The sequence below is a fragment of the Schistocerca gregaria genome, chromosome 4 (assembly GCF_023897955.1).
Source record: "Schistocerca gregaria isolate iqSchGreg1 chromosome 4, iqSchGreg1.2, whole genome shotgun sequence".
Lineage (NCBI taxonomy): Eukaryota > Metazoa > Arthropoda > Insecta > Orthoptera > Acrididae > Schistocerca > Schistocerca gregaria.
This window is the reverse complement of record NC_064923.1, coordinates 587,510,562-587,525,188: the sequence shown is the minus strand read 5'-3', so window position 1 is coordinate 587,525,188 and position 14,627 is coordinate 587,510,562. Positions and strand designations below refer to the sequence as shown.

At 38.0% G+C, this 14,627-nt stretch overlaps 1 protein-coding gene across 2 annotated transcripts in view; it reads left to right on the top strand.

Annotated features, from left to right (window-relative positions):
- LOC126267069 (uncharacterized) overlaps positions 1-14,627 on the top strand; it is a 239,982-nt gene that overhangs the window by 22,878 nt on the left and 202,477 nt on the right. For both annotated transcript variants that reach the window (XM_049971922.1, XM_049971923.1), the window contains exons 5-7: positions 3,390-3,746; positions 8,467-9,099; positions 9,189-9,353. In XM_049971922.1, coding sequence (XP_049827879.1) covers positions 3,390-3,746; positions 8,467-9,099; positions 9,189-9,353 — 1,155 coding nt within the window. The remainder of the gene's footprint in view (positions 1-3,389; positions 3,747-8,466; positions 9,100-9,188; positions 9,354-14,627) is intronic.

Below are 14,627 nucleotides of genomic sequence, written 5' to 3'. Positions count from 1 at the left end.
TCTCTTCCTTTCAACAGGTCTTCTATGTCTTCCTTACATTCCCTTGCACAGATCATCCTCTTTTGAAGTTTTATTTCACTTCATTGCTGTTTCAGTCTAAAAGTTGAGCAACAGTGATGGTAAGTTTCAACCCTGCCTTACAATCTTGTTAACACAAAATTGTCTTTTTGAGACCTCTACTTCTGTTGTTCCCATTTGGATTGTGTAAATTAACCAAGCAAGGTGGCGAGTGGTTAGCACACTGGACTCGCATTCGGGAGGACGATGGTTCCTTTGAAAGGATGGCTGATTTCCTTCCCCATCCTTCCCTAATCCGAGCTTGTGCTCTGTCTCTAATGACCTCCTTGTCGACGGGATGTTAAACACTAATCTCCTCCTCCTCCTCCTCCTCCTCCTCCTCCTCTGTGTAAATTAGTCCTCTTGCTCTGTACGTTAGACCCAATCTTCCAATTATTGTGAACATTTTATTTCACCTTCTATTGTCGAAGGCTTTGTTTTTGTCTGCAGAAGCTAAGAATGTGTTTTGCTTCCTCTGCTGTATTCCTACTAATAGCAAACACAGTGTCGGAATTGCTGGTGCATTTTCACTTTCTGAGACTAAACTGATCTTTGTTTAGTTATTTCTCAAGTTTTCTTTCTATTCTTGTAGTAAGATGTGCTCAACAGTTTAAAAGTGTAACTTGTCAGTGGATCATCCAATAGTTTTTACATTTATAACCATTTACCTTCTTTAGTAATGTGATGATAATGCATTTTTTGAAATCTTGGTTAAGTCGCTTCTTTCTTAGATTTTTGACACCAACCAAAATAGCCTTGTAGTACCTTCACTTTCTACAGAATTCAACAACTGCAACATTATATCATCATTTAGTGTTCTGTCAGAGTAACAACATTACTGGATATCCACATGAACCTCTTCATGTGTTCTATCAGATTTCAGGATAGCTTCTGTACATCATTAACATCTTTGAGGTTCTCCTGCATCTCTTGGTGCTCTCTTATGCTTGTCACAGAGACATCTTCTCCTTATTGGCTAACACCTACACATTTAATTTTCCTGTATGTTGTGTCAACTTTTCCCCCAATTCATACCTCTCTTAACATCTTTACGTGTTTCATCAAGTTTGATTTAGCTTTTTTGCACTCATTGTTAATTTAATTTGATTTTTTTTACTTTTATCAAAATGTTTTTGATTGTGAGCAAACATATTTTGTATTTTGAGTATAGTAGTTCACAGTTTGTGATGTGTACTGGCAGTATCAGTTCTAGATATCAACAGAATTGTGTGGTGGGGAGCTGTTCTTACATAACTAGTCATTAAGTAAAGGAATTGTTTACCAATAGAGTCATTTCAGGTGAACTAGTCATTTTATACATAGAAATACACTGCTAGAGGTGAAAGTATCATAAAAAGATGTTTGATTGGGGATCAAACACCCAGTGCTATAATTTTATGTTCTGGCACTTACTAACAGTCATTGGGTCACCCAGTTACTTTTATAACTTGATGGAATCAGATTAAATTCTCATATTAATATCAATTAACTCTGGAAAGTCCTGAGTAATTACAAGTAGTTGAAGGCATAAAATCAACCACTTGATTTTATAGTTCAGGTGTCGAGTAGTCCACAGCTTCTGAATTACGAGGGGTGTTCATTAAGCAATGCAATACAATTTTTTTCTGAAAGCAGGTTGGTTTTATTCAAGATTCCAATACATCATTCTATTCCCCACTCTTGGCTACAGAATCCTGGTTTTTGACATAATCCCTGTTCAATGCGGCGGTCTTACGCCACCTTACTGAAAGGGCCTGTGTACCCATATGGTACCACTCTACTGTTGGAAGTTGAAGTTAACATCTTGCTGCATCAATAACCTCCCCATCATCCAAGTACTGCTTCCAGTGGGGTGCATCCTTCATTGAGCCAAACAAAGTAGTCTGAAGGTGCGAGATCTGGAATGTAGGGTGGATGAGGAAGAACAGTCCATTGACGTTTTGCCAGCTTCTCTTGAGTGTGCAGTCTTGTGCAAGGCCTGGCATTGTCTTGGAGAAGGAGACGTTAATTAGCATTTTTTGGCGACAAACACGCTGAAATCATTTCTTCACATTACTGAGGGTAGCATAGTACACTTCAGAGTTGATTGCTTCACCATGAAGAAGGAAATCGAACTTGTTATGTTTACTTGAGCAGTGAGGTGTTTGTTTGTGATCTGTTGATTACCTTGAATGAGGATGTCCACACGTTGAAACTGTAGGAGCTGAAATGAGAGTACTTCAAGTTGTCCCACAACAAATTCCACATTTTTCAACTGTAACTGGCTGAGAAAAAAATGTGTTGCATTACTTATTGAGTGCCCCTCGTATGTACATGGGAAAAGAAGGAAGAAACAGAGAGTAAAGTCTGATGAAGAACAGCTGCGACTAAAGTGTATACCTTAGGGGCACATTGCATAGTGGAGAATTCAGTTTTCTGTGGTTGTATGCAATAGTAGGGTGTGGTGGTGGTGGTGGTGGTGGTGGTGAGAGAGAGGGGCAGCTGCACGCAAGCCATTCTTGTGATCATTTCCTTCTAATTTTCTCATTCTGTCACAATGGAACATTTCAGTGGAACACCAGTCTGCTTGCTCTGAAGAATTGAGCGGGTACTGATGAAGCTAATCAGCACTGACTTTAATTACCTTCTTTGCTTATCACACATTTTCTGGCTGAATGTAATTTCAAGGTGTTGCAGTTTTTTTTAGATGATCTTGCTAAATTATTACAAAATCAAAATTCTTACTTCTGCTACTATGGTGCCAGTTGTTATCCACTCTGAATGATTGTAATAATCAGTTTACATTCAAACAATCGAAAGTCCAGGTACGAATATCAACAATATATGAAAAGATAGATTGCTACTTAGTGTTTTTTTACAACAAGTGGCAATCTTTCTTTTTGTACTTAGTTTACATTCAGTTATTTCTGAAATTCTTATTCCTGTCATTAGTTTTGTGCCTGGCCTAAAACAATGCCTCCACAACTTGATTTAACGTTTTGTACATTTTTGAAGCATTTTCCATTTTGTTTGGCAGCTCTGTATATAAAAAGCATCTTTGTTACACAACATTGCAAAGAATAGTCTTGAAGATTTGTTTCACTGTCCAAGAAGTGATATGTGATTATAGACAAGAACAGGTACAGAAAGTGTTGAGCACAGGTGTTACTTAATACAGTTTCATACTTCATCAGTTCAGAAACCACAAACTGTATATTATTTATTGGAAATTCTCTGCTAGTAGTATATAAAAGCTTGCATCACTTGTCCTTTTACAATGAATATCTGTTGATATTAATGGTAGTAGATGCTCTTGTATGATAAATATAAAGATTGTGAAATTTGTTTTACAGGTTGGCTCACGTCCACATGATCGAAAAGCGATAGATGACTCAGAGATTGAAAAATACCTAGAATCAATAATTGAAGTTGGTGTGCCTGAACCAGAAGTGACAGCAGGGAAAACATCAGACTCAAAACCAGAAGAAAAGATAGGCTCAACAGCGGCATTAGACATTGAGGATCCAGTACCTGCTGTAGAAGAACCAATGATTGCCAAAAAAGCATTTTGTCTAGGGTGCCCTTTTGACCTAAATTTAAATAATCCAGATTTGTCCCAATTTGTTGATCTGGCACTTAACTCCATTGACAAAAGCACAACAAATGCATACAAATATGGATTAGTAAGTCTGCGTAAGGCACAGAGGCAGGTACGCAATCATATTTTCTCCAAAATGAAAGAGAGAGCAGTTTTAATGAAAATGCTATATTATATGTTCTGAGCTATTTCTTGTGTAAAATGTTCTTTCTCTTAGGATTAAAACTTGGTACTTGAATCTGGGGCTGCATTGCTTTCAGTACCCTTAAATTTTGTTTTTTTACTAGACACTGTAGTGACACTATAAGCTCAATTGTAAACAGCTATTTGTTGTTGGGATTGCTGTAGAGGTTCATACAGTACAAACTAACAGTCCGGGACATCTTTTTTAATCGAACTGTACTTTGCAGTGTTATTGTGAAGTCAGTTTCCTTACTCAACATTTGCATGTTCTTTCCTAACGCTCTCAATGAAGATATCTGCATGTGAAATATCCCTCGTTTTTTTGTTCGATCTCAAGTGGCTCTGAGAGTTTAATGTGCCCATTTTTGATGCTTTTCCACCTCCCTTCAAAGAAATGTTTAGCTCAGTAAGGGGGGGGGGGGGGGGGAGAGGTTGCAACTATGTGCTACAATACTTCACTCTCATATGAAATTTTTTCAATGTTTGAGAAGAAAATAGTCCCTGTCGGCTTAACATGAGGAGCTAGCGACTTGGTGTCTACTCTCCACATGACGAACTGCCCGACTACTGAGACTAATTCATTCTCTTATGTAATAATGCTCTGGTATGCTATTAGTGGAATGCAGCTGCAGGGGTGATCCCAGTCAATAGTATGTGTCACGTGATGGACAGATGTAGGTAGCAGACATAGATCAATTTCCACATCCTTGTAAGGTGCTCGAAGGTGAAGGTTTTGAAACTGATAGCACATAAATGTGACTTTAGTAAATACAGGTGAATGGAAAATGAAAACTGAAATAGATGGTAAATAAAAATGATCATTATCCTTTGTGAAGTCTCCACTGTCTTCCTTCACAATGAAAGTTCCAAGAGTACTAGAGAATATTTTTCAAGAATGTGTTTTGGGAGCTGCTCTTAGGAAATATGTTACCCTGCCCAAAAGTCTAATGGTTTCCCTAAATTGCTTAAGGCAAATATGGAAAGTCTGATTGAGAAGGACACAGCATATATCCTTTCCCTCCTCTGATGATTCTCCCATCAACATGTTAAACTGTGATCTCTCTTCCTTACAAAAATCATAAAGAGCTGCTGATGAAATAAACACTTCCTATAGTACTGATATTGATCAAAACTATCAACATCAGAAACATGAAGTTATTTATATCAGCCTATGTGGTGTAATTCTTACTGGGGTGTCAATAAAATAAAAAATAAAACAAAATAAAATAAAATAAAAGTGTGCAAATGCACTCCACTCAGCAGCATGGAAGGACAAAGATTATGTGACTCACACTTTATTCTTGATTACAGTTATACATGATGGGTGTTTTTCATTTTATTTTGATTGACACTATAGTAAGAATGATACCACATTGCGTAATGATGATTGATCGAAACTGGTATTGAATAAATGTTTATTTCCTCTGTAGCTCTTGGAGGTTCATAAATAAGTCTTTCCTCAAACTTCAAAAACTATTAGACCATAAACCCGAAAAATAGTAAAGGTTGAATGTAATGATGATGCTGACCATCCATTGTTGTTTACGGAAGGGGGGAGACGTTTCTTCAGTACGTGAGATCTTTCATCCCACCAGTTTATCATTCATTTTATGGGCGTCTAACAGCATCAGATGATGCAGATTGAAATGAACATGTTGAATAAGTTTAATATTGGAGATATTATTTATGTGGTGTCCTGGGGGGAGGGGGTGGGGGATGGCCAATATTCAGTGACATGACAAGAACAACTATTTGAAGCAAAAAAGGTATAGTAAACATGGGCTCTGAGCACTTCATCTTCAGTACTGTGACAAAAATCTCTTCTACTGCGAGTTCTTTTCTGTCCATAATTTGGGAATTTTCTAGGAAACATGGGTTCTGAAATGCATACCTTAGAAGCTATTAACACTTGTTTAGTAGAAGAGATGCATTTAACACTAGCAAAGATTAACAAATACTCTTAGCCATTAAGGTATGCACTATAGAGCCCATGTTTACTGGGAATTTTTTCTCATTTTGGTCCATACTACCACTTCTCACAGTATGGAAAGCAAAGAGTTGGCAGTGGAAGAGATTTATTTTACAGTATCAAAGATGTAGTAGTTCTTGTAGTTCTGAAGGTATGTATTTTACATCTCATGTTAATTAGACTTCTTTGCTTTGAATGACATTCCTGTCATACCCCTCAGTATCAACCATTTCTCGTAGGATACCCTTTATTTTAAAATCTTCTTAAATGCTTTTATGACTTTGAAATTATTTGTTTGTAATGCTGATTCAATGTTATGAGAAGGAAAGTTGCTACTCACCATATAGCAGAGATGCTGAGTCGCAGAGAGGCACAACAAAAAGATTTTCACACTTAAAGCTTTTGGCCAAATGGCCTTTGTTGACAATACACATACGCGCGCGCACACACACACACACACACACACACACACACACACACACACACACACACACACACAAAAAACTACAGTCTCAGGCAACTGAAACCACACTGGTGTGTGTGTGTGTGTGTGTGTGTGTGTGTGCGCGCGCGCGCATGCATGCCCTACTTTCCTTCTCAAAATATTGTTAATTCCATCCTGGACTTTCCAATGTTTGTTATACTGATTCACTTACTTAAAAATCAAATTTGTTTTGAAGACTGTGAATCAATAATAATTCATTTCAGTTTGTTATATTTTCCCATTATCTACAATATGTGGAAGACAAACTGAACTAAAAGTTGGGGAACAGTATAACATTTTTCTGATGAAAAACCCTCTAGTAAAATCTTTGTTATATTTTGCCACAGATGGAAATAGCATCCTCTAGCACTAGGCCCTCAATTATACAGAATATATTTGATGTAATAAATAGTAGATAGCAGTAAATGTGGATAAATGCAAATTAATGTGGATTTGTTATGTCCCAATACAATATTGATTGTATGCTTCTTAATTCACTCACTTTGATTGAATATCTTAGTGTAACACTGCAGAACACTACAAAATGGAATGAACACATAAGGATAGATGTGGGGAAGGCAGTGGTGGCCTATGGCTCATTGTAAGAATTCCGGGAAAGTGTAGCTCACCTGTAAAGGAGACTGAGTGCAGAGCACATACATTACTCTTTCTTGAGTACTGTTCAAGTGTTCAGGATCCCTGCTAGCTCTAATTAATTGAAGACATGGAAGCAGTGTGTTACAGAAATGGCCTGTGAGCTTAGGTGGGAATCTATGAAGAGGAGACGCCTATCTTATTGCAGAACATGGAAGAACAAAATAGGAGAGATCCTCATACTGGAAATAATTTTTCCATCTTGTTCCTTTAGTGAGTGTAACAAGAAAATGAATGAAGCTTCAAGTTGTTTTGTGAGCTTTGTAGAAATGACAGTCATAAGTCTCTGAGAGTTGAGTGTCCAGGTTGAGGCCTCATCTGGTACAGTTTTTAACTTGTTAAACATTTCGAGTTCTTTGTGTGCTCTGCTCAAGAGTAAAAGTGTCTAATTTCAGTTACATATCACTTGTTCTTAATTTCAGGCCTTAGAATTGTGTGTGATTATCTGAAGTTCATGCTCGTAATGTAAATAATTCAAATTCAGAAATTGATTTTTTAAGACCTAAGGGACATGAGAGAGCCTTCTAGAGTGCAAAGGCCATTTGAGTGCTCCCACCCAGTATATTTTCTCCAAATTCTGAAGATGGGACCTTGCTCATCGACATATCTCATATCACACAACACTTATAATCTCTCTCCACCCCACCTTCCCACTTACATTTCTTCTTCATTCCCTCTCTCTTTGTCTCTCATTTTTCTTATTTGCCTCCCCTTCTCTGCTTCTCTCTCTTTATTGTCTTCCTTCCAGTCATCTCCTTCTTATTTACCTTGGCCCCTGTCTTTTTCTGGTTTCCTCCCAATTCTTAATTACATTATTCATTCAATGTTTCCTTTCACTTCCCCTGTAATCCACATTTCTTCTCTCTGTGTCCTTTCCATCTACTATGAACTGAAGTTGGCACAGTGCTCACTGATGTACTATCTTTCCTCCCATGCTATAACACTTTTTTTTCCCCTTTTTGTCTCCCATTAACCTCGTAACAGGTGGTCCCTTCCAAAGTAGGGTACGCGAGTCCTTCCCTCCTTACCAACCTTCCCCAACCAAACCCTGTTCCCCCTTTGTAGAAGGAACTTACAAGACCCAAAGTCTAGGAATAGTATTTGCTACCTTTAAATGTTTATTTCAGCAGCGCTATAGATTTCACCTTTGGAATGTAAGCAGTTTATTAGGATACAGTATTTTTGTTTCCTTGTTCTGCTTAATCATATAGTGTTTAGTTCTTAGGTCAAACAATGGAAAATCCAGGATTGAATGTAACAATATTATGAGAAGGAAAGTTGCTATTCACCATGTAGCAGAGATGCTGAGTCACAGATAGACACAACAAAAAGATTTTCACACTTTTGGCCATTGGCCGAAAGCTTTAAGTGTGATAATATTTTTATGTGCCTATCTGCAACGTAGCATCTCTGCTATATGGTGAACAGCAACTTTCCATCTCATAATATTATTAATTCTTAGTTCATTTTACACATTCTTTGAGAAGTGCTGTTACTGTCAAAAGTCAGGCTATTTGATTCTGTTTTTTGTTGTAATTGCAGGTTGTGAATGGAATTATGTACATGTTGCTCCTTGATGTTGGTGAGACAGAATGTTTGAAGGAAACTAACATGGACAGGAACTTATGTGCAATCAATTATAAAAGTGATCCCAACACTTGCTACATTGAAATATTTGAGAAACCAGGACTTCAGAAACAGAGGGAGATTGCATTTAATAACTGCACTGGTATAGATGACAATTATCCATCTAATGACATTGTTGCAAACCCTCTTTCAGTCAGTATTTCCAAAAATGAAAAAGTTCTGACTCATTACAAGGTAAATGATAGGCCCCAGTTTGGTTCTTTTGATGATTTGGCTACAGTGTCTGCAGATGATACTCCTTATAACTATGCCCGTGGCTACTCAGCTGACTACATGGAGGACATTCCCTTCCTTGGGTGGGATATGGGAGGCTATCTTTCAGACTCAGAAGAGTTCTACCAAACGAGGCAGAATGCCCGTATGAAAAGACGAGGGGTTTCTGGTTTCATTGGAGGTCTTAAAGATATAGGTCCAGGAGAGGAGCAGTTGGTAAGTGACTTAGCAGCTACTGCAGTTGAAACACTCGATGCCATTGATGAGGACAATCTGAAGCGTGTTGTTGTGGAGGTAGTGGATGCAAAGAAGCAGGTAATTTCTTTGTGTTAGACCTTTTGCGTACGCCTTCTTGTCATGTTCTTATAATAGGAGAAGACATTTAATTCAAAAAATTGTTACAGATTATGGATGGTGTGATGTATCACTTGAAACTTGTTGTTGGTACGTCATTGTGTGACGAAAATAAGGCACCAAATGCAGACTGTCTCAAAGACTTGGTTATGCCACTTTCTCTTTGTACTGTACATCTTCATCGCTCATTTGTTGATAATTCACTTAGAGTTCAGGTATGTGTTAACAATCTGTCTAAATAAGATATATTTTTTTAATTGCTGAAGTTACCATTTGGGTTAAAATATCGTAAATTTTTTGTTTATTTTACTCTCTCTCACTATTTTTATAAATACTGCCACTTTTGTTCAAAAAATGGGATCATCAGATCCATATAGCTGTCTATGCAACCAGTCTTCTGCATACTTTCAACAGAGTAAACTACATCATGCCATAAACTAAAACTTTAAACACTAAATCATTTGTTGTTAATCATGCATACACAATAATCTCTATAAAAGTTGTGCATTTGCTGCTGAGATTGTGGATAATGTAGGATTTTGATATTACTTGGTAGCAGGTGGCAGCTCTCTTCCCTATAAACACGTCTTCAATAGTGATAAAATAGTTTTCGTATTGCAGCAGTACTTATTGAAGTTACAGGTAACTACAACCAGTAGCACTACTTTCACATGGCTTATTTTTAATGGCTGCAATTCTTATTAATTTGTGATGTGCGTGTGTGTCAGTATCATGTTTTAGTATTTATTATGCAGAATATTTAGTGTTACTGACTGTGTGCTTTATACACTGGGCAAAACTTTTATATTTTTAAGTTGGATTATGAATTTTATGTAAATATAGCAATTACTATATAAGCATTTTAGATGGGTCTGACAGTTAGTGTTTATATAAACAGTTGGCTCTCATGTCCGTAAGCTCTATGTAATGTTGTGTAACAGTTACATAGCAAGTTCAATCTCTAGTTAAAAAAAAAAAAAATTATAATACATTTTATGTTCAAATGGGTAGATAACATTGCAGTACAATGTTGTTCCCGAGTACTATACATTATAGTGGCTAGTATGAAATGTGGTAGGGAGCTGATGTTGAGTGGAAAGGTACTAGGCCATAATGAAAATATTAACGTTTCTAAAAACACTGATGAATTTATTTTAAAAAGCAAAAATCCAAGAATAACATCAACAAATTGCCTCTAGAACTGAAAAGACTAAATTTCAATAACACAACTGATAGCAGACACTTCAAAATGGCAACAGTATAAAATCACTTCCTTTTAGTAAAGAATATTAAATGAAGTAAAAATACATTTGCATTACAAACAGCAAAACATATGATCAAATGAATATGTACAAAATTTCAACCATCAGCTATTGCCAGTAAATATCAAGATGTCATTGCCTTCCAAGTAGCCAAAATGACTGACAAATATGGTTCAAATTTATGATGTTGTAGGCGATGTCAAAGGCAGTGCCAGTAGCAATAATTCCTCCTCCTCTACTAACATAGGGCGGCAGTTGCCATTACACAGTACTGGAAACCTTCATTAAAAATTTCAGTCATGGTACACAGGTATCTTTAACTAGACCACACTTAACAAGAGATACATCACCTATCCTGTAAGACAGAGACAACTCATTAATTATTTAGCAAAAATTAAACATACTACAAATGCTGGAAAGTACGAACATTAGGCAGGTTGTTGTTGTTGTTGTTGTTGTTGTTGTGGTCTTCAGTCCTGAGACTGGTTTGATGCAGCTCTCCATCCCACTTTATCCTGTGCAAGCTTCTTCATTTCCCAGTACCTACTGCAACCTACATCCTTCTGAATCTGCTTAATGTATTCATCTATTGGTCTCCCTCTATGATTTTTACCCTCCACGCTGCCGTCCAATGCTAAATTTGTGATCCCTTGATGCCTCAGAACATGTCCTACCAACCGGTCCCTTCTTCTCGTCAAGTTGTGCAACAAACTCCTCTTCTCCCCAATTCTGTTCAATACCTCCTCATTAGTTATGTGATCTACCCATCTGATCTTCAACATTCTTTCATAGCATCCATTCTGAAAGCTTCTATTCTCTTCTTGTCCAAACTATTTATTGTCCATGTTTCACTTCCATACATGGCTACACTCCATACAAATACTTTCAGTAACGACTTCCTGACACTTAAATCTATACTTGATGTAATCAAATTTCTCTTCTTCAGAAATGCTTTACTTGCCATTGTCAGTCAACATTTTATATCCTCTCTACTTTGATCATCATCAGTTATTTTTCCCCCCATGAACCATGGACCTTGACGTTGGTGGGGAGGCTTGCGTGCCTCAGCGATACAGATGGTCGTGCTGTAGGTGCAACCACAACGGAGGGGTATCTATTGAGAGGCCAGACAAACATGTGGTTCCTGAAGAGGGGCAGAAGCCTTTTCAGTAGTTGCAGGGGCAACAGACTGGATGATTGACTGATCTGGCCTTGCAACATTAACCAAAACGGCCTTGCTGTGATGGTACTGCGAACGGCTGAAAGCAAGGGGAAACTACAGCTGTAATTTTTCCCAAGGATATGCAGCTTTACTGTATGCTTAAATAATAATGGCATCCTCTTGGGTAAAATATTCCGGAGGTAAAATAGTCCCCCATTCGGATCTCCGGGCGGGGACTACTCAGGAGGACGTCGTTATCAGGAGAAAGAAAACTGGCATTCTACGGATCTGAGCGTGGAATGTCAGATCCCTTAATCAGGCTGGTAGGTTAGAAAATTTAAAAAGGGAAATGGATAGGTTAAAGTTAGATATAGTGGGAATTAGTGAAGTTCGGTGGCAGAAGGAACAAGACTTTTGTTCAGGTGAATACAGGGTTATAAATACAAAATCAAATAGGGGTAATGCAGGAGTAGGTTTAATAATGAATAAAAAAATAGGAGTGCGGGTAAGCTACTACAAACAGCGTAGCGAACACATTATTGTGGCCAAGATAGACACAAAGCCCATGCCTACTACAGTAGTACAAGTTTATATGCCAACTAGCACTGTAGATGATGAAGAAATTGATGAAATGTATGAGGAGATAAAAGAAATTATTCAGGTAGTGAGGGGAGACGAAAATTTAATAGTCATGGGTGACTGGAATTCGTCAGTAGGAAAAGGGAGAGAAGGAAACATAGTGGGTGAATATGGATTGGGGCTAAGAAATGAAAGAGGAAGCCGCCTAGTAGAATTTTGCACAGAGCATAACTTAATCATAGCTAACACTTCGTTCAGGAATCATAAAAGAAGGTTGTATACATGGAAGAATCCTGGAGATACTAAAAGGTATCAGATAGATTACATAATGGTAAAACAGAGATTTAGGAATCAGGTTTTAAATTGTATTACATTTCCAGGGGCAGATGTGGACTCTGGCCACAATCTATTGGTTATGACCTGTAGATTAAAACTGAAGAAACTGCAAAAAGGTGGGAATTTAAGGAGATGGGACCTGGATAGACTGAAAGAACCAGAGGTTGTACAGAGTTTCAGGGAGAGCATAAGGGAGCAATTGACAGGAATGCGGGAAAGAAACACAGTAGAAGAAGAATGGGTAGCTCTGAGGGATGAAGTAGTGAAGGCAGCAGAGGATAAAGTAGGTAAAAAGACGAGGGCTGCTAGAAATCCTTGGGTAACAGAAGAAATATTGAATTTAATTGATGAAAGGAGAAAATATAATAATGCAGTAAATGAAGCAGGCAAAAAGGAATACAAACATCTCAAAAATGAGATCGACAGAAAGTGCAAAATGGCTAAGCAGGGATAGCTAGAGGACAAATGTATGGATGTAGAGGCTTATCTCACTAGGGGTAAGATAGATACTGCCTACAGGAAAATTAAAGAGACCTTTGGAGAAAAGAGAACCACTTGTATGAATATCAAGAGCTCAGATGGCAACCCAGTTCTAAGGAAAGAAGGGAAAGCAGAAAGCTGGAAGGAGTATATAGATGGTTTAGACAAGGGCGATGTACTTGAGTACAATATTATGGAAATGGAAGAGGATGTAGATGAAGACGAAATGGGAGATACGATACTGCGTGAAGAGTTTGACAGAGCACTGAAAGACCTGAGTCGAAACAAGGCCCCCCCGGAGTAGACAACATTCCATTAGAACTACTGACCACCTTGGGAGAGCCAATCACGACAAAACTCTACCATTTGGTGAGCAGGATGTATGAGACAGGCGAAATACCCTTAGACTTCAAGAAGAATATAATAATTCCAATCCCAAAGAAAGCAGGTGCTGACAGATGTGAAAATTACCGAACTATCACTTTAATAAGTCACAACTGCAGAATACTAACGCGAATTCTTTAGAGACGAATGGAAAAACTGGTAGATGCGGACCTCGGGGAGGATCCTTAGAAATGTTGGAACACGTGAGGCAGTACTGACCCTACAACTTATTTTAGAAAATAGATTAAGGAAAGGCAAACCTACGTTTCCAGCATTTGTAGACTTTGAGAAAGCTTTTGACAATGTTGACTGGAATACTCTCTTTCAAATTCTGAAGGTGGCAGGGGTAAAATACAGGGAGCGAAAGGCTATTTACAATTTGTACAGAAACCAGGTGGTAGTCGTAAGAGTCAAGGGGCATGAAAGGGAAGCAGCGGTTGGGGAAGGAGTGTGACAGGGTTGTAGCCTCTCCCCGATGTTATTCAATCTGTATATTGAGCAAGCAGTAAACGAAACAAAAGAAAAATTCGGAGTAGGTATTAAAATTCATGGAGAGGAAGTAAAAACTTTGAGGTTCGCCGGTGACATTGTAATTCTGTCAGAGACAGCAAAGGACCTGGAAGAGCAGTTGAATGGAATGGACAGTGTCTTGAAAGGAGGGCATAAGATGAACATCAACAAAAGCAAAACGAAGATAATGGAATGTAGTCGAATTAAGTCGGGTGATGCTGAGGGAATTAGATTAGGAAATGAGACACTTAAAGTAGTAAAGGAGTTTTGCTATTTGGGGAGCAAAATAACTGATGATGGTCGAAGTAGAGAGGATATAAAATGTAGACTGGCAATGGCAAGGAAAGTGTTTCTGAAGAAGAGAAATTTGTTAACATTGAGTATAGATTTAAGTGTCAGGAAGACGTTTCCGAAAGTATTTGTTTGGAGTGTAGCCATGTATGGAAGTGAAACATGGACGATAACTAGTGTGGACAAGAAGAGAATAGAAGCTTTCGAAATGTGGTGCTACAGAAGAATGCTGAAAATAAGGTGGATAGATCACATAACTAATGAGGAGGTATTGAATAGAATTGGGGAGAAGAGGAGTTTGTTGCACAACTTGACAAGAAGAAGGGACCGGTTGTTAGGACATGTCCTGAGGCATCAAAGGATCACAAATTTAGCATTGGAGGGCAGCGTGGAGGTTAAAAATCGTAGAGGGAGACCAAGAGATGAATACATTAAGCAGATTCAGAAGGATGTAGGTTGCAGTAGGTACTGGGAGATGAAGCAGC